At 41.4% G+C, this 20,904-nt stretch overlaps 1 protein-coding gene and 1 long non-coding RNA gene across 3 annotated transcripts in view; one reads left to right on the plus strand and one right to left on the minus strand.

The window, feature by feature from the left end:
- LOC140729608 (DENN domain-containing protein 5A) overlaps nt 1-11,448 on the minus strand; it is a 156,671-nt gene extending 145,223 nt beyond the window's left edge. For both annotated transcript variants that reach the window (XM_073049568.1, XM_073049567.1), the window contains exon 1: nt 11,212-11,448. In XM_073049568.1, the coding sequence (XP_072905669.1) occupies nt 11,212-11,305 (94 nt within the window). In that variant the 5' untranslated portion in view covers nt 11,306-11,448. The remainder of the gene's footprint in view (nt 1-11,211) is intronic.
- Nucleotides 11,449-11,589: 141 nt separating this feature from the next.
- On the plus strand, nt 11,590-20,613 carry LOC140728768 (uncharacterized). The gene is made up of 3 exons (XR_012099180.1): nt 11,590-11,793; nt 18,628-18,721; nt 19,124-20,613. It is a non-coding gene; the product is annotated as an uncharacterized lncRNA (long non-coding RNA).
- Nucleotides 20,614-20,904: the final 291 nt, after the last annotated feature.

A 20,904-nucleotide genomic window follows, 5' to 3' on the forward strand; every position in this document is an offset into this window, starting at 1 on the left:
GTTAACTGACCACTAAATTGCCACAGTAAAGGTCCTTCACAGGCTTTTTTCCTGTGAACTGTGCATAACCCAGTGAAAAACACAGCCACAAACCAAGTTCTCACATGGTGGTAGCACACAGCACCCATCAAATCCATCCTACTCCTCTCCCAAACACGGTTGCTTATGAATGATGTACACGTTTTGTGTCTGCAAGCTGGGGAGAAATTATAAAGTTGCAAGCACAGGCAGCCCACAAAAAAATTATATGCTGCTCTTCTTGTTTATTCCAGGTACTCTTCAACATGGAATTGTATTAGCTTCATCAACTTAAAGATTATGACAGGGTAGAAGTTAGAGGAGGTATCATTTATTTAGGAATCAATGTTGAAGACTCCCAAGTCACTCTCCTAACTAAGGAGTTACTTTTGGTGAATTTGTTTTGTCAGCAAGACAAATGAAGAGTATTTTACATGCGCAAAATATGGAAGGAGGATGGTGTCCAAATCAGGCTAGCTGCTTTGTACTGGATAGTGTAGAGCCTGTTGAATGGTGTTGGAACTGTACATCTAGAAAACTGAAAAGAATTCCATTACACTCTTTACTCTTCTTTCATAATTGGTGAAAAGCAGAAATTGTTAGCTTCTGTCTGCTCTCATATCCTGATTTGGTCCAGATATATTTGTAGTCAATACTTTGTAATGCCTCTAAATGTCAGAATAGGTGGTTAGTCTGTCCTTTAATAGTGGTGGTCATTGTCTGGCACTTGTATAGTTCAAATGTTATTGCCTTTTATCAGGCCATATCTGAATGTTCTCCCAACTTCTAACAGAATAAGGTGACAAATGAAGCTGCTGAGCATGGTTGGACCCTAGGAACTCAAGCAGCAATGTTCTAAGTCTGTGATGACTGACTTGTACTAACTGCAATCTTGTTACTTAGTGCAAGATACAATTCAAAACAGCGATACATCTTCCCATTGACTTGGTTCAGCAGAGTCACAGGTGGTCAAAACAGTCATTCTTGCCTTGCTGAGGCTGTAATGAGATCCAGAGCAGAGTAGACAGAGTAAATCCCAAATGTTACATTGGTGAGCAACACACACAAAATGCTGGAGGAACTTAGCAAGTCAGGCAGCATCTATGAAGAGGGACAAACAGTCAACATTTCAGGCAGAAACCATTCATCAGGGCTGAACAGGTTATTTGGGGAGTGTACCGCGGAGAGCATTCTGACAGTCTGCATCACTGTCTGGTATGGAGGGGCTACTGCACAGGACTAAAAGAAGCTGCAGAAGGTTGTAAATCTAGTCAGCTCCATCTTGGGCACCAGCCTGCAAAGTACCCAGGACATCTTTAGGGAGCAGAGTCTTAGAAAGGCAGCGTCCAGTATTGAGGACCTCCAGCACCCAGGGCATGCCCTTTTCTCACTGTTACCATCAGGTAGGAGATTCAGAAGCCTGAAGGCACACACTCGGCAATTCAGGAACAGCTTCTTCCCCTCTGCTATCTGATTCGTAAATGGATATTGAAGCTTTGGACACTACCTCACTTTTTTAATATACAGTATTTCTGTTTTTGCACATTTTTAAAAATCTATTCAATATATGCAATTGATTTACTTGTTTTTTTTTTCTTTCTCTGCTAGATTCTGTGTTGCATTGAACTGCTGCTGCTGCTAAGTTAACAAATTTCACATCACATGCCTGTGATAATAAACCCGACTCTGACTGCCTCATATCACACTGTTGATGACACTTTTCCCTCATGTTGCAGGTGATGAAACGTAAAGCTTTCACCATTCATGGCCTGATGTCATGATTTTACAGGTTATGCAATTAAGAATCCCAGAGTCACTCCTATTAACTAACCAACTGTGCAACAACCTCCAGTAGGAATGTCCTTCCAATAGGACCTGAAATTTAAAATAGAGTTTGGGATGTTGGATGAAAGCTTATTGGTGTTTTCTAAATTCTATGTTAGAATTTCTGGATTCTATAAATTACTAGAAATTCTAGATTACAGAGAGGGAAGAGACAAGGTTTTCACCAAGATCGTTGTATCCTTTCCAGATGCAGTAAAGTCCTGGGGGATTGATGAGTAGCCAATGACGTTCCTTGGTTCAAGGGAACTAGGGATAATCCTGGAAGTTAGAGACTGGTGAAATTCACGTGAATGGTAGGGAAGTTACTAAAGAATATTCTTAAGGATAGGACTCATGAGCATTTGGAAAAGCATGGCCAAATTAGGGACAGTCAGCATGGCTTTGTATGGAACAGGATACATCTTACTAAGTTGACTGAGTTTTTTGAGGAGATGAAGGCAACTAACAAAGGTACAGCAATAGTTGTTGCCTTTATGGATTTTAGTAAGGTATTCTGTCATATTTTGTAACTTCAAAACATGAAATTAATTCAAAGGAAGACACAGGAGTCCAAAACTTAAGTCTAACTCCGTGTTTACCATAAGCAAGGCATGCATGTATCACAAGACCATAACACCATAAGATATAAGAGAAGTAGGCCATTTGGCCTATCATATCTGCTCCACCATTCAATCATGGCTGATCCAATTCTTCCAGTCATCCCCACTCCCCTGCCTTCTCCCCATACCCTTTGATACCCTGACTATTCAAGAACCTATTTATGCCTTAAATGCACCCAATGACTTGACCTCCACAGCCGCTCGTGGCAGTAAATTCCACAGATTTAACACCCTCTGACTGAAGTAATTTCTCCGTATCTCTGCTCTAAATTGACGTCCTTCAATCCTGAAGTTGTGCCCTTTTATTTTCATCATAGAATAGTACAGCACATTACAGGCCCTTCGGCCCACAATGCTGTGCCGACCCTCAAACCCTGCCTCCCATATAACCCCCCACCTAGACTCCCCTACCATGGGAAATAACTTTGCCAGATCTAATCTGTTCAGGCCTTGTACTATCTGGAATGTATATATGAGATCTCCCCCCCCCCCCCCCCCATTCTCCTGAACTCCAGGGAGTACAGCCCAAGAGCTGCCAGATATTCCTCATATGGTAACCCTTTCATTCCTGGAATCATTCTCGTTAATCTTCTCTGAACCCTCTCCAATGTCAGTATATCTTTTCTAAAATAAGGAGCCCAAAACTGCACACAATACTCCAAGTGTGGTCTCACAAGTGCTTTATAGAGCCTCAACATAACATTGCTGCTCTTATATTCTATATCTCTTTAAATGAATGCCAATTTGCCTTCTTCACCACTGACTCAACCTGGAGGTTAACCTTTAGGGTATCCTGCACAAAGACTCCCAAATCCCTTTGCATCTCTGCATTTTGAATTCTCTCCCCATCTAAATAATAGCCTGCCTGTTTATTTCTTCCAACAAAGTGCATGACTATACACTTTCTAACATAGTATTTCATTTGCCACTTCTTTGCCCATTCCCCTAAACCATCTAAATCCCTGTTTGCTTAATGCTACCCACTCCTCCACCTATCTTTGTATCATCTGCAAACTTAGCTACAAATCCATTTATCCCATAGTCCAAATCATTGACGTACATCGTAAAAAGCAGTGGTCCCAACACCAACCCCTGTGGAATTCCACTGGTAACTGGCAGTCAGCCAGAATAGGATCCATTTATTCCCACTCTGTTTTCTGCTGATCAACCAATGCTCCACCCATGCTAGTAACTTCCCTGTAATTCCATGGGTTCTTATCTTGCTAAGCAGACTCCTATGCAGCACCATGTCAAAGGCCTTCTGAAAATCCAAGTACACCACGTCCACTGCATCTCCTTTGTCTACCTTGCTTGTAATTTCCTCAAAAAAAAATGTGGTAGGTTAATCGGGAATGATTTTCCTTTTAGGAAACCATACTGGCTTTGGCCTATCTTGTCATGTGCTTCCAGGTATTCCGTAATCTCATCCCTAACAATGGATTCCAACAACTTCCCAACCACTGATGTCAGGCTAACCAATCTACAGTTTCCCTTCTGCTGCCTCCCACCCTTCTTAAATAACGGAGTAACATTTGCAATTTTCCAGACATCCAGTACAATGCCAGAATCTATTGATTCTTGTAAGATCATTGTTAATGCCTCCACAATCTCTCCAGCTACTTCCTTAAGAACCCGAGGGTGCATGCCATCAGGTCCAGGAGATTTATCCATCCTCAGACCACTAAGCTTCCTAAGCACCTCCTCAGTCGTAATTTTCACTGCACATACTTCACTTCCCTGACACTCTTGAATGTCCGGTATACTGCAGATGTCTTCCACTGTGAAGACTGCTGCAAAATACGCATTCAGTTCCCCTCCGTCTCTCATTACAATATCTCCAGCATCATTTTGTATTGATCCTATACTCAACTCTGTTACCCTTTATATGCCTAAAAAAGCTTTTAGTATCTTCTGATATTAATCACCAGCTTCCTTTCATAATCCATCTTTTCCTTCCTAATGACATTCTTAGTTTCCTTCTGCAAGTTTACCTTCCCACTAGCTTTGGCTTCATTGTATGCCCTCTCTTTTGCTTTTACTTTGGCTCTAACTTCACTTGTCAGCCACAATAGTATCCTCCTTCCATTTGAAAATTTCTTATTTGGAATATATCTGTCTTGTACTTCCCTCATTTTTTGCAGAAGCTCCAGCCATTTCTGCTCTGCTGTTCTTCCTGCTAGTATCCCTTTGCCCTCAACCTTGTCCAGTTCCCCTCTCGTGCCATTGTTATATCCTTTATTCCACTGAAATACCGACACATTGGGATTTAGTTTCTCCTTCTCAAATTTCACAGTGAACTTGATAATTTTGTGATCACTGTTCCCTAAGGGTTCCTTAGCCTAAAGCTCTCTTATCACCTCTGGATCACTGCACAACACCCAATCCAGCACAGCTGATCCCCTAGTGGGCTCAACAACAAGCTGTTCTAAAAAGCCATCCCTCAGACATTCTACAAATCCTCACTCGAGGTCCAGTACTGGCCTGGTTTTCCCAATCCACTTTCATGTTAAAATCCCCAACGATTATCATGACATTGCCTTTCTGACACGCCTTTTCTATCTCCTGCTGTAATTTGTAATCCACATCCCGGCTGCTGTTTGGAGGCCATTAGGGTTCTTTTACCCTTGCCATTTCTTAACTCAACCCATAGGGACTCTACTCCTTCCGATCCTATGTCACCCCTTTCTAATGATTTAATATTATTTCTTAAAAACAGGGCCACACCAGCCCCTCTGCCCACTAACCTATCTTTCCGATACACCGTATATCCTTGGACATTCGGCTCCCAATGGCAGCCATCCTTTAGCCAAGTTTCACAGATGGCCACAACTTGCCAATCTGTAGCTGAATTTCAAGATCACCCATTTTATTTCTTATGCTGCGTGCATTCAAATATAACACTTTCAGTCCAGTATTAGCTGCTTTCTGTTTTAACTGCACCATGCCTCTATTGCCCTGTAGCTCATCCCACTAGTTGTGATTATGCCTCATCTCCTGCCTGTCTTTTCTATCATCTCTATTGCACTCAATCCTTGATTTATTTCTGTTTTCCCCTTCCTCAGCCCTATCACTCCAGTTCCCATCCCCCTGCCAAATTAGTTTAAACCCTCCCTGACAGCTCTATTAAGCCTGTCTGCTAGGATATTGGACCCCTTTGGGTTCAGGTGTAACCTGTCCTTTCTGTGCAGGTCGTACCTCCCCCAGAAGAGGCCCCAGTGATCCAGGAACCCAGAGCCCTGCCCACTACACCAGGCTCTCAGCGACACATTAATATGCCTGATCATGCTATTCTTGCGCTCGTTAGCACATGGCACAGGCAGCAATCCTGAGATTACTACCCTGGAGGTCCTGCTTTTCAACTCCCTACCCAACTCCCTGAATTCTCTCTTTAGGACCTCCTTCCTTTTTCTACCTATGTCAATGGTACCAATGTGTACCAAGACTTCTGGTTGTTCACCCTCTCCCTTCAGAATACTCTGCACCCAATCCGAGACATCATGTACCCTGGCACCAGGAAGGCAACACACAATGTGGGTATCTCTATCAGGCTGACAAAACCTCCTGTCTATTCCCCTCACTATGGAATCACCTATGACTAACGCATTCCTCATCTTCTTCTCTCTCTTCTGTACCACAGAACCAGGCTCAGTGCCAGAGACCCAATCGCTGTAGTCGTCCTCCGTCAGATCACCCCCTTCAACAGCATCCAAAACGAGATAATGATTACTGAGGGTATCACGTGTTAGCATGGTGATGTACTTATGATCACTTATTTGTACATATAACCTGTAAACGAATTACTGAAATGAACAAGAAAGCTTAAACAATATACATTTACAAGATTACTCATATATTAAATATACAACACATTCAACAAGTCAGCTCATTCATATGATTACTGGGCCTGAACACCTCCCTCTGCAACTGGATCCTAGACTTCCTGACTGGGAGACCTCAGTCAGTCCGGATTGGGAGCAGCATCTCCAACACCATCACACTGAGCATGGGGGCTCCCCAAGGCTGCGTGCTCAGTCCACTGCTGTTCACTCTGCTGACCCATGACTGTGCTGCAACACACAGCTCGAACCATATCAAATTCGCCGTTGACACGACCGTGGTGGGTCTCATCAGCAAGAATGACGAGTCAGCTTACAGAGAGGAGGTGCAACAGCTAACGGACTGATGCAGAGCCAACAACCTGTCTCTTAATGTGAACAAAACAAAAGAGATGGCTGTTGACTTCAGGAGGGCACAGAGCAACCACTCCCCGCTGAACATCGACGGCTCCTCGGTAGAGATCGTAAAGAGCACCAAATTTCTTGGTGTTCACCTGACGGAGAATCTCACCTGGTCTCTCAACACCAGCTCCATAGCAAAGAAAGCCCAGCAGTCTCTACTTTTTGCGAAGGCTGAGGAAAGTCCATCTCCCACCCCCCATCCTCATCACATTCTACAGGGGTTGTATTGAGAGCATCCTGAGCAGCTGCATCACTGCCTGGTTTGGAAATTGCACCATCTCAGATCGCAAGACCCTGCAGTGGATAGTGAGGTCAGCTGAGATCATCGGGGTCTCTCTTCCCGCCATCACGGACATTTACACTACACGCTGTATCTGCAAAGGAAACAGCATTATGAAGGACCCCATGCACCCCTCATACAATCTCTTCTCCCTCCTGCCGTCTGGGAAAAGGCTTCGAAGCATTCGGGCTCTCACGGCCAGATTATGTAACAGTTTCTTCCCCCAAGCTATCAGACTCCTCAATACCCAGAACCTGGACTGACACCTTACTGCCCTATTGTCCTGCTTATTATTTATTGTAATGCCTGCACTGTTTTTGTGCACTTTATGTAGTCCTGTGTAGGTCTGTAGTCTAATGTAGCTTTCTCTGTGTTGTTTTTTTATTACGTAGTTCAGTCTAGTTTTTGTACTGTGTCATGTAACACCATGGTCCTGAAAAACGTTGTCTCATTTTTACTATGTACTGTACCAGCAGTTATGGTCAAAATGACAATAAAACTGAATTGACTTGACTTGACTTGATTATTAAGATGCACGGGGATGCACAGTGACTTGGTGTTGTTCAATCTTACGTAATTGAGAGTTTCAAAATCCAACTTCCGTGTTGATTTTTAAAGCACATTTCCAGATCTTTAGTTCAGTTTTTGAGTTGCTCATTCCCGAATACTTAGCTCCCACACCCATTTAATTCCAATGTTACCTCAAAAGAAAGACTAATGCCCTCAACAAAATATACCAACTTAGGACATGGTTCAGCATATGAAGAGGCCTTTTGGTCTATAATGTTGTGTCTAAATAATTAAGCTGATAATATCTGTCTAAGACCTCTTATTTTCCCTGATATAATGACTTGGATGAAGACATGGATAGTTGGGAAACTAAGCTTGTTGATGACAGCGAGATTAGTTGTATTGTCGGAGTTGTGGAAGCTCAGCATTCAACACCACCATCCCATCAGTACTAATCCACAAACTCTAAACCCCGAGCCTCTGTACCTCCCTCTGCCACTGGATCCTTGGCATCCTCATTGTGAGACAACAGTCAGTGCAAATCGGAAATAACATCTCTACCTCATTAAAAATCAACACAGGCACACCTCAAGGATGCATATTGTCTCTCTCGCTCTTTCTGCTCATGACTGTGTGGCTAGGCACAGCTCAAACACCATTTATAAATTGCCAATGAATTATTCGGATAGCAACAATGGCAAACAGGAGTGAGATATATCGGCTGGCTGAGTGGTGTCGCAACAAGAAGCTTGTAATCAATGTCAGTAAGATCAAGGAATTGATTGTGGATTTAAGGAAGGGGAAGTCAGGAGAACACACACGAAGGGTTAGTGATGGAAAAAGGCAGCAGTTTCCAATTCCTGGACATCAGCATCTCAGAAAATCTATCATGGACCCAGCATAATGATGCAATCATGTGAAGGCACACCAGCCACTATAATTCAGAATCAAACATCAGGTTTGTTGTCACTGACACGTGGTGTGAAATCTGATGCTTTGTAGCAGCAGTACAATGCAAGACATAAATAATCACCAAGTTAAAATGTTAAATAAATAGTGTGAAAGAGGAATAGTGAGGTAGTGCTCATGGATCATTCAGAAATCTGATGGCAAAGATGAAGAAACTGTTCCTAAATATCAAGTGTGCGTCTTCAGGTCTCTGTACCTCCTCCCTTATGGAGATAATGAGGAAGGGGCATGTCCCAGATGGTGAGGGTCCTTAACGATAGTTCCCTCCATTTGAAGGTGGCCTCGATGCTGGGGAGGCGTGTGCCCTAGATGGATTTGACTGAGTCTACAATCCTCTGCAACCTCTGGATCCTGTGCATGCCAGCGGTGATGCAACCAGTCAGAATGCTCTCCAAAGTGAGCATCGATAGATGCCATCATCTAGGAGAATTTACAGGAACCCGAAGACCAACATTGAAGCATTTTAGAAACAGCTTCTTCTCCTCCACCATCAGGTTTTTGAATGGTCCATGAACACGACCCCATTATTCCTCTTCCGCACTATTTATTATTTAATGCCTAGCACCCTGTAACTGGAAAACAACGAATTTCACATGCCAGGGATCATGAACATGATTCTGATATTATAAACAAACTTGTACTCCGTTGGTAGATCAGGTTTGTCAATAGTATAGAAGCGTTCTGCAACTTTATACGTTCTCATTACAAAATGTGCCAGACTGCAATTAACATTGGAAAATCATGCCGGAAATGTGATTCTAAATACCTGGAACAGCACTGATAATATCTGAAACCAACTGACAAAAAAGTCTTCTCTTGACACACAATATTCTTATTAAGTGTAAGTGCAAAAAACAGCCCTTTGTGTAATTTTGAGCATAATTTCATGCACAAAAATTCAAATTAATCGTTTTTACTATATTGTCTTGAACAGGATAATTTGATATGAAAGGGGAATGGAAAGTACACATTCAACGGAGGAAAATAAATGTACTGATACGCATTTTAAAGCACTGTATTAAAACTGGTTTCAATCATGAGCGGCTATATCATTAGAGAAAATATTAAAATTCTTCAGCAACTAGTATTCCAGGATATCATGGACAACCGCATTAGCTGTATACCGATGCCTGTGGCTATCACTGGCCCCAAGCTTCCCTGGAGGAACATGCATGCAGCAGTTGCTGCCTTCCTGTAGAGTTTCAGTTACAATGACATCATCTTTTTACAGCCTCGCTTGAGAGAAGCTGATGTGGAAGGACCCCAAGGACAATTTGAACGCAGATGATTCAAGCCCATCCCGCTACCACTTTCCACAGACTCTCTCTATTGTTTACAAGATCCTCCAGATCGCACAATATAGAAAGGAAAAGTAAAACTAGCACGCTCTTCATCATGCAAAATACATAACAGCTCCAGGAACTTTATCATCCTAAAAAGCTGCACATGACGAACCGTACCACGACTTAGCTGAAATTACAAAAAAGCTCATCTCCAAAGCACACCGAATACATGAAAGCACAGCTGTGATACATGCACAACGCAAAGACGCTTTCGGATAAAATCAGCAATTAACCACTTAACATTAAAGTTAACCATTTAACACAAAACGACTACAATTTATTGAGAAAACAGTATACCTCCACTCTGTTTATAAAGTAGTGCCAGAAATTTGAAGAGTGCAGTACTGTATTTTCCATTCGCTCACTGAAGACAAAGTGGTGTTAAAGAAAATGCAAAAATTGATGCTGAACAGATTATGTGCCGAAGGGTTGGATGGATGCAACTATTCTAGAATGAGCGACACCTCTTCAAAATATTTTTGGTAAAATTTACAGATCAAGAAACACGATCGTAGAATAAACTGATAAAAATTGACAGGGCTATAGAGAAATAATAACGAATATCGGAATCTACTCTACACCCGGAATATTCATCGTGAATCTAGAGTCTGCGAGCTTGCAGCTATTTAAATGCCGAAAAGTAGTCTTTCAGGAGAATTAATTTATGTTGCCAATAATATCGCTTCATTACACCCAGTAGGACTTTGATAAAAATTGTTGTCATCTACAAAACCAAGTCATATCTTAAGAAATTATCGGAATTCCTGTGGTTCATTCAGAAATGGTAATAACAAATTTAATATAGTCAGAGGAAACGAGGAAACTGAAAACCACATTAAAAAGTGCTTTCCATATAGCTATTCTCACATACAAGTATCAACCTGTAAATTAATGCAATTTATAAAAGTACTGCCGCGCGTTAATTACAGTGCCTTTGTCACAATTTTCCCACAAGATATAGGAATATAGGCATGAATTGTTTGCACAAATAACGCTTCTGTAAAATGCAGCAACTAAAATCTGCATAAATGGAAGACACATTCAACATTACAGAACTTAAAAACATGAAACCAAAAGTCCTGTTACACATTTCAGAATCTGGTACATAATTTTAAAAAAAACTGGACAAAGCCAACTCCATTTCCAGTGCGCGAACTGTCAAAAGGCAGCTCTACATCATCACTTCCTGCAAGAGTGAATAGCAACAGCGTTGGCTTTACCTGGACCAAACAACCTGAATCATTATTTTTATACTTCTGATCACTCAGATTCCGCACTACTTTGCCAATTTGTTGCCGTGCGTGCATTTTTTGTGTGTGTACAATGGGCCAGAGACTGACAGGTTTAAAGTTTGCGCTTCCCTCGGCTCCAATCACTGATTATTGTGAATAAAAATGTGAAACGCTCACCCGAGAGCTCGTCCGGCTCCAAGCCGGTCTCTACGTCCAGACCAGAGATGACGAAGTAATCTGCAAAGCGGCAGCCGGCGGTGTTGGCGGTCATGGTGAGCGCTGGGCAGCGGACGGCTGCCGCTCCGGCTCGGAGTCTCCGCTGGCCGCTGGCGCTGGCGCTCGCGCACACGCTCTGGCCCCGGCCCCGGCGCGCGCCGCCCCTCAGCCCGGGCTCGCGTTCGGCGCCTCCATCACAGCTCGCGCTGCAACGGAGCTGCGCTGCATGCCGGGCCACCGTGTGCGCGAGGCAAATCGCCCCTTAAAGGGGCAACCCGTCACTCGCCGGCGGCACGGAGACCCCGCCTTGCAAAGCCAGCCACCTCTCCCTCCCTCCTCTATTTCGCTTCGCTGTGGCTATTATTTCAACGCATTACTTCTTCTTAGTCTGCAAAATACAAACTTTAGTTAAAAATATATAATACTGATTTATGTCTTTTTGTCACCGCTAAAGGAAAGTTGGCAAAAGTGAATATTTGTCTGCGACCGTGACATGATTTCATCGCAGATCCGTAAAAAAACCTGAAAAGGAATTTATGAACGGTACATGTCCTTGTTATTGTCTATAACTGGCTGCGCCCGCTATAGTATTTTTCTTCAGATTACTGAATAATACTTAAATGCTAAGTTCTTTACTCTTGTGTAGACTATTGAAGCGAAACGACATTAGTTAGCCTAGTACTTATGGTGGAACAATCAGTGGATCAAAAAGTATCAGTAAAAGGAGAAATTTATTAAAGGAAAGAATTGTGTTTTTATTATTATTGATTTATTGGGATGAAGGTACTGGTAGATTTATTTTGATGTTAGCTCTTCTAATCTTTTCAATCAGCAAGCAATGTTAAAACATTGGTGTTTTAAGCATGATAAAATGTCATAGGAAATTTAAAAGAAAATTATTAAATACAAATTGACAGTGAATCATAAAAGTATATATTAGAACAGTTGACAAAGAGCTTCACCAAAGAGATAGTGTTTGAGGATTAAAGAGATGGAAAGAAAAGGGAAGGGTATTTGGGGAGAGTTCAGGGTGCAAAGTCAGGCACAGCTGGCAGTTCTGCAGCAATTAAAAGCAAGGATGCTCAAGAGGCCAGAATTAGATGAGCACAAATATCTCAAAGGGTTATAAGGCAGGTGTACAATATGGCGAGACCATGGAACAGTCAAAGGGGATTTAAAAATCATAATTAAAACTTTAAAATGATATGGTTGCTTATTCAGTGTCACGATGATAATAAAGGCAGCATTTGATTGAGAGTGGGGTCAAGCTGCCTAAGGAAAACTGAAGTCAAAGGGCATTGATCAGAGCCTTTCCCATGGTTGGAATCATATCCTGTGCAAAGGAAAATGGCTGCGGTTGTTAGAAATTAATCGTTCAAGTCTGGCTAATGTGATTGCAAGAGTTCCTCAAGGGAGGGTCCAGGGCCCAACCATCTTCATCAGTGAGTCTACGTTTCATCACCAGTAGTGTGATGTTCACTGACGACTGTTCAATTCCAGTCACATCCTGCTTGGGAAACGAAGCAATCTCTGCCTGAATGCTGCAAACCTGAATAACATATACATACTTCCATAAATAAATTTACTTTAACCGGAGAGCTTTGAACATTGAAGCATGTGTGAGTAGGTGGTAAGTAAAATAAGTCAGATATGAGACACTTAAAACAAAAAAAATGTAAACTTGAAGTGTGTCAGGAAACATGTTTGGAGAGAAAGAATTAATATTTCAAGTTAAAGGTCTTTCATTGAAAGTTTCTGATGAAAAGTTTTGACCTGAAGTGTTAGCCAGTTTCTCTCTCTTTCCATCTTGAGTATTTCCAGCAATTTTGGTAGCAGGAAAGTGTGACTCTACCTAGTGAAACAACAATAGACAATTGCTGGAGGACGATGCAATCATTTGGCAGATAAATATATGTAACTTCAATTTATTACCATAGAAACTTAGAAGGAATAACACATCTGTGATAGCATATTGAAATTACTATGCAATAATAGACTATTTGATCTAATTAGACTGTTACCATTTACAACAAATGATTCACTGACAAATGTCCTACTTGTTCTTGTATCCCTTTATCTCCCTTCTTCACCTACATATGTAGTCTGCCTAAACATCATTGTTGACATAATTACTGCCTCAGCCATTAATTCACCAGGTGAATTTCATAACCTTGAGATGTTGTACAGAAGTAATTCCTACTCTCTTTTCCAGATCTCTTACATTTAATCATGCACCTAAGGTCTCTCATTCTTGACCTCCCAGCTGCTGGATTTAATCACATAATAGAAGGTCAAGGAACTGAGCTGGATATACTTGGATCACCCAGGAGGCTGTAAACCTCATTTGTGGGACTTTTACTAAGCTGGTCACACCCAATGTGCAGGTTTCTGATAGTAGTCAGGTGACCACCAGCATTCAGTGTAAGGTTCCCCTTGTGATCATTCCCCTCAGCAACAAGTATGCCCTTTGGATGCTGCTGGGGGTTGGGGAGGGGGTGACCCATTAGGGCACAGCAGCTGCAGCAGCCAGGCTCGTGGCTCTGTGGCTCAGCAGGCAAGGGTAGAGTCAGGCAGAGCGATAGTGATAGGAGACTTATTCGTTTGGAGGATGGGCAGCAGGTTCTGTGGCCACGAAAGAGATGCCTTGATGGTGTGTTGCTTCCCAGGTGCTAGGGTCCAGAATGTCTCAGGGGGGCTGCACAAGATTCTCAAGAGGAAAGGTGAGCAGCCAGAGGTAGTGGTGCAACATTGGCACCGACGACATGGGTAGAAAGGGGGAAGAGATCCTGTGGAGTGAGTATAGGGTGTTAGACTGAAGAACAGGACCTCCAGGATGAATGAGTGGCTGAAGAATTGGTGTAGGGAGCAGGGTTTCAGATTTCTTGATCATTGGGGTCTCTTCTGGGGAAGATATGATCTGAACATTAAAGGTAAGTTACACCCGAACCTGAGCGGGGCCATTATCCTTGCAGGCAGGTATCCTATGGCTGTTGGGGAGGGTATGAATGAATTTGATGGGACATTGGGAGGCAGAGTGACAGGGCTGAAGATGGGACAATTGGTATACAAGTCAATACAATGTGTGGTGAGACTGAGGAAGAAGAGGCAGAAGATAGGCAAAAATTGCAGTCAGTGGTATGAGTCGAAGTGTAACATGGGGGCAAAATTTAAAAGGGTGTTGAATACAGGACTGAAGGTGTTATATTTGAATGCATGCAGTATACGAAACAGTAGAAGATCTTGTAGCACAGTTAGAGATTAGCAGCTATCATGTGGGGATCACTGAGTCATGGCTGAAAGAAGATCACAGATGGGAGCTGAACATTCAAGGATAAACATTGTATCAAAAATACTGGCATGCAGACAGAGGGTTGGGGTTGCTCTGTTGGTAAAAATGATATCAAATCTTTAGAAAGAGGTAACGTGGAATTGGAAGATATAGAATACTTGTGGGTAAAGCTGAGAAACTGCACGAGTAAAAAAGACCCTGATGGGAGTTATATATACAGGTCTCTGAACAGTAGCCAGGATGTGGGATATAAGTTACAATGGGAGACAGAAAAGACGTAATAAGGGCAATGTTGTTATTGTCATCGGGGATTTCAATATGCAGGTAGATTGGGAAAATTAGGTTGGTGCTGAATCCTAAGAAAGGGAATATGTAGAATGCCAATAAGATTGCTTCTTAAAGCTGCTTGTGGTTGTGCCCACTAGGGGAAAAGCAATTCTGGATGGAGTGCTGTGTAATGAACCAGATTTGATTAGGGAGCTTAAGGTAAAGGAACCCTTAGGAGACAGAGATCACAATATGATAGAATTCACCCTGAAGTTTGAGCGGGGGGGGGGGGGGGAGGGAGGGAAGATAAAATCATCATTACAGTGGAGTAAAGGGAATTACAGAAGCATGAGAGAGGAGCTGGCCAAAGTTGTTTGGAAGGAGACATTCGTAGGGTTGACAGCAAAACAGCAAAGGCTGGAGGTCCTGCAGGCAATTTGGAAGCCGCAGGATAAATACATCCCGAAGAATGATTCTATAGGCAAGATGACACAACCATGGAAGACAAGGGAAATCAAAAGAAAGCATAGAAGGAAAAGAGATAGCATATAATAGAGCAAAAATTAGTGGGAAGTTAGAGAACTGGGAACCTTTAAAAACCAACAGAAGGCAACTGAAAAAAAACATAAATAGATAAAAGATGAAATATGAAGGTAGGCTAGTCAATAAAATAAAATAAGATATCAAAAGCTTTTCCAGATACATAAAGTGTACAAGAGAAGTGAGACTGGATATCGGAAAATGACACTGAAGAGATAGTAATAGGGGACAAGAAAATGGCAGATGAACTTGAAAAGTATTTCACATCAGTCTTTACTGTGAAATACACTAGCACTATGACAGAAATTCAAGAGCGTCAGCAGGCAGAAGTGAGTGTATTTGCTATTACTAAGGAGAAGCTGCTCGGGAAGCTGAAAGGCCTGAAGATAGTTAAATCACTTGAACCAGATGGACTACACCCCAGGGTTCTGAAAGAGTTGGCTGAAGAGATTGTGGAGGCATTAGTAATGATCTTTCAAGAATTACAAGAATCTGGAATGGTCCAGAGGACTGGAAAATTGCAAACGTCACTCCACTCTTTAAGAAGGATGGGAGGCAGAAGGAAGGAACTTATAGATAAGTTAGCCTGACTTCAGTAATTGGCATCCATTTTTAAAGATGGGATTTCAGGTTTTTTTGGAGGCACATGATAAAGTTGGCCAAATACAACATGGTTTCCTCAAGGGAAAATCTTGTCTAAAAAATCTGTTGGAATTCTTTGAAGAAATAATAGGTAGGATAGATGAAGTAGAGTCACTGGATACTGTTTACTCAGATTTTCAGAAGGCCTTTGTCAAGGTGGTGCACATCAGAGTGCTTAACAAGATAAGAACACGTGGTATTACAAGAAAGATACTAACACAAATAGAAGATTGGCCCTCTTTCAGGAGGTGAAGAGTTGGAATAATGGGGGCCTGTTCTCGTTAGCTGGTGGCGACAAGTGTTCTCCAGGTCAGTATTGGGACTGCTTCTTTTCACGTTATAGATCAGTGATTTGGGTGATGGAATTGATGGCTTTGTGGCCAAATTTTCAGATGATACAAAGAAAGGTGGAGGGGCAAATAGCGTTGAGGAAGGAGAGAGTCTGCAGACAGATTGGGGGAATGGACAAAGAAGTGACAGATGGAGTACAGTATGGGGAAGTGTATGTCATACACTTTGGTAGAAGGAATAAAGGCATAGACTATTTTATAAATGTGGAGAAAATTCAAAATCAGAGGTATAAAGGGAGTTGGTAGTCCTTGTGTAGGACTCACTAAAGGTTAACTTGTATGATGAGTGGGTGGTAAGTAATGCAAATACATTGTTGGCATTCATTATGAGAAGACTAAAATATAAGAGAAGGATTTAATGCTGAGGCTTTATGAGACATTGGTTAGACTGCACTTGGAGTATTTTGAGCAGTTTTAGGCCTCCTATCTAAGAAAAGATGTGCCTGCATTAGAGAGAGTCCAGAGGAGGTTTTCAAGACTGATTCCTGAATAAATGGGTTAATGTATGAAAAGCACTTGATGGTTCTGGGTCTGGGCTCACTAGAGTTTAGAATGGCAGGAGTGGGGTAATCTCAATGAAATCTATCAAATATTGAAGGGCATAGATAGTGTGGATGTGGAGAGGGTGCTTCCGATAGTGGAGGTGTCTTGGATCAGAGGGCACAACTCAGAATAGAGGGACGTCCATTTAGAACAGAGATGAGGAGGAATTTCTCTAACCAGAAAGTGGTGAATCTGGAAGTCATTGCCACAGATGGCTGTGGAGGCCAAGTCATTGAATATATTTAAAGTGGAGGTTGATAGGTTCCTGAATAGACAGGGTGTCAAAGGTTATGGGGAGAAGGTAGAAGAATGGTGTTGAGAGGGATAATAAATCATCCATGATGGGATGGTGGAGCAGACTCAATGGACCGAATGGCTGATGGTCTTATGGTTTAACTGTTGATGACTTTCAAGACCCCTTTCCGAAAAAAAAACCTATCAGCATCAATATAAAGCCCAGTTGGCTCAGACTTTCCCAATGGCCATGGTACAAACTGGATTGTACAAATAGTATATGATATTTAATTCTATTGATTGCAATCACTCAATGTGTAAAATGGGCATTCAATTCACTGCCATCCATATCATACCATTACCCAGAATTAATTTTTCCTGTGTCATCCACAAGTTCTTGCTGAGTGCAGCACATATCAATGCTAAAATGTGCAGCCATATTTTGATTTTGCATGGTTATTTTTCTTCCCATTCTTGAAGATATCTAATCCTTCCCAGGGTACAGTCTACAGTTCCTTTGATACCTTCCCAAGTATTATTATTCAAGTTTGAACCTTATCAGGGAGAGGTAAAAAACTATCCTGCCACAGAGCATGACAGTAAAAACTGATACGATGGATTTCCCCCTCCCTAACCTGGACTTTTTGAATATGCTTTAGCTTTTAATGTCTTGACTTTGCCTGCTGGATGATGTTGGCTAATCCAAAACTTAACAGGAAATGAACTTTTAGTGGCCTGACCTGCATAGTGTTTAGCATTTGTTTAACTTTTTTACCTTTTCCCTATCAAGGCGTCAATGTATACCCTTCACTTAGATTGAATAGTCACTGAATATTCTGGACACTTATATAAATGCCAGCATCTGTTTCTAATGATGACTTTAAAATAATGAAATACAATTCAAATACAAAGTTTGATTAGTTTTGAACAGGTTTTATCGTAACTTGCTTATGATGACATATAAAGAGGATAGCTGGGTCATGTCCTATCCCTCTGCAGATCTACTACATCAGTCCCATTCCCTTCACCTTATTTCGCTGGACCTGACAAATTAGTCCCTCATATATTTAATTTTTTTTACCATTAATCTACATTTAGGAGTTATTTCCAATGGTAACTCATATATTTAATGATAACACATCATTAAGATGTGGAAAGAAACTGGGCCACCTGGAGGAAGCCAACAAAAATATAAACTCTGCACAGTTAACACCAAGGGCGAGGTTGAACCCTGGCCCCTGGAGTTGTGAAGCAGGAATATGAACCACTTCACTGTTTGCACTGAACCACAATGGACTTTTCTTTCTTTTTCCTGTTTTTTTAATACAGTGTGGAAAATGGAAAGTAAATTAGCAGCACTGACAATCATCAGATGGAATATCCTAGACCATTGTGTTCACATATTCCAATAGAATTTAAGGAGAAATGTTTTTGGGGATCCTTTTGTATTTTTCACATCTGTTTTCACACTTTCATATTTGTTTGTCAAAATGTTTTTCTCATGTTTTGCAGCAAGAATCACCTATCAAAAACATTTAAAGAAAGCCAGTCTTCATTCTCGCTTTACGGATGTTTGCTGACAATGCAACTCTCAGCTGGGTGCAACGTGAGTAAGCTATTTGGCCAGTGCATGGCACAAAATTCTCTGAAAGCCTCCAATGATTGTCAAGGCTGTTCTACAAGACATTGTCAGTGGAACCTAATTAAAAGGTGGGGAATGGAAAGCTTCTTAAATAATTCTAGAGTAAACCAAGGCTTCCTTTTCTCTTGTACCTTATTTGGGTGTCATATTGACTCTTTTGCTGAATCCATCAGAAAGAGTTACAAGTATAAGAGATACAATGATACTAGGTACTCAGGTCAATGAATCCTTGTATATGGTACAACATTGCCTAGATCTAGTGGCAATCCACAGATTGTTGAGCCTCTGAAACTATTTGGAATTGGCCTCAGGAGCCAACATTCTTGTCAACTCAGAGAATTGATCCTTTATTCACTTATCTTGTAGATAATCTTGTGCAGAAGAACACCTTGATCACACATCAATCAGGTATCCTGGATGTTCTGTGGGAAAAGAAGATGGTGGATGCCGTTGCTTTGTTCACCCGATATACTATTAAAACCATTTGACAGAATGCTTCATCACTTATAAGCAAGCACCGAGACCATACAAGGTTGATGGTGAAAATGAACCATTCCTTTGGATTATTTATGTCAACTGGAGTCTTAACACCATTGCACTCTGCCCTCGAGGTATCTAAGGTGGGGAAATCATCATCATCATCATCGTCTATTTCCTTCCAAGAAGGCCTAGAAATAGTCCCAGTGGTATTTATTGATGTTTCTACAATACTGCTGCATGACGCGGGAAGTTGTGCTCTATTGCTAATCCCAAAGAGCACACACTGAGACAAACATCAACTGCTGCTGAAAGATTTATCAACCTTGTGAAAGGTGCATGTACAATTGCCAAAAACCAGCCAATATTCCAGTAGAAGGAGCTGGCCATGACTGACTGTTATGCACTGACTACATGCTGAGCAACTCATTGGAGCAAGTGCAGTTGCTGCAGTTTTTCCATGGAGTTTAAATCCCCCTGACAGTGCACATTATGGGGTAGGATCCCACGCAAAAACCCTTCAGGATTATTGCTCCCAAGTGTGCTGATGTAAATCTTGTAAGTGGAATACTATGCTTTTACTCTGGATAGTGACTTACAAGTGTAGTCTATTGAACATTTCGTGATATGAATTGTGTGTTTTTAGTAAAAAAGAAATTCTATTATTCAGCTGGATCATGGGGTATCTGAATCTTCCATTTCCTTAAATATTCTTGTCCAATAATGTTCTGTTCCCTGAGTCTCAATGACATTCAGGAGAAGAACATTTTCTGCATCACTTATATTTCTCTAAGTGATTTAATCTCATTTCCCCATGCTTCAGGTGCTGAGGAATGTGATCAGTTTATGATGTGTTTCTGTAGCATTAAAGAACAGGGGAACAACTCAGCAAGTGCAAATCTGCACATAATTAGTTGCTTTTTATGTTGCAGCTTGCTACTATCTTCCCTGGTGGCTGGGGAAGAATCAACAATGCAATTTAACCAGTAAAAAATTATATTGTTGTTCTCAGAAAGATTCCAACCCTCATCTGGCGGTGGAGGTTGCTACCAGGATGCAAAAGGCTCTGTTGTAATCCACTTCTTTATCTCGCACTTCTGCCAATAGCATGGGTGTTGAAACGATCAAAGCCCATACTTCAGCCAAGTAATATAAATTTAGGAATTTAAACAGTTCAGGGAAGTTAAAGATTATTATCAGATAGCAATCAAAAACACAAATTCTTGTAATTTACCCAACCGTTTGAAACTATGAGACAAATTGCAGGAGTATCTTTAGAGCAGTAGCATTGCTTGCCAAGTGCAACTCATTGAAGAATTGAACCTTGGTTTTTTTTTTAGCTCCTATTGTTTAGGAAAACACCTGGTTCTGTGGTTCACATGTTTTTACCTACAGAGTAACTAGGAGAGTGTCAGCATGATTTTTGAAATAAATACCTGTTGAAAAAAGTTATATATAAACTTATAATTTGTATTGCTTTCAGGTTGAGTATTTTAAAAATGCTTATGGAAATAGCAACACTCTGCAGGTAAGTGATAGGTATTCAGCATTTAATATGAATATTCCTTCGTAACAGATATGAAGAAAGACTATTGAATAGGATAATATGTTTGCAAATTTGCCTTGTGAGAGACAACAGACTACAGATGCAAATCTGCTGGATGAACCTG

Source organism: Hemitrygon akajei, chromosome 6, assembly GCF_048418815.1.
Source record: "Hemitrygon akajei chromosome 6, sHemAka1.3, whole genome shotgun sequence".
In the NCBI taxonomy this organism is placed as follows: Eukaryota; Metazoa; Chordata; class Chondrichthyes; order Myliobatiformes; family Dasyatidae; genus Hemitrygon; species Hemitrygon akajei.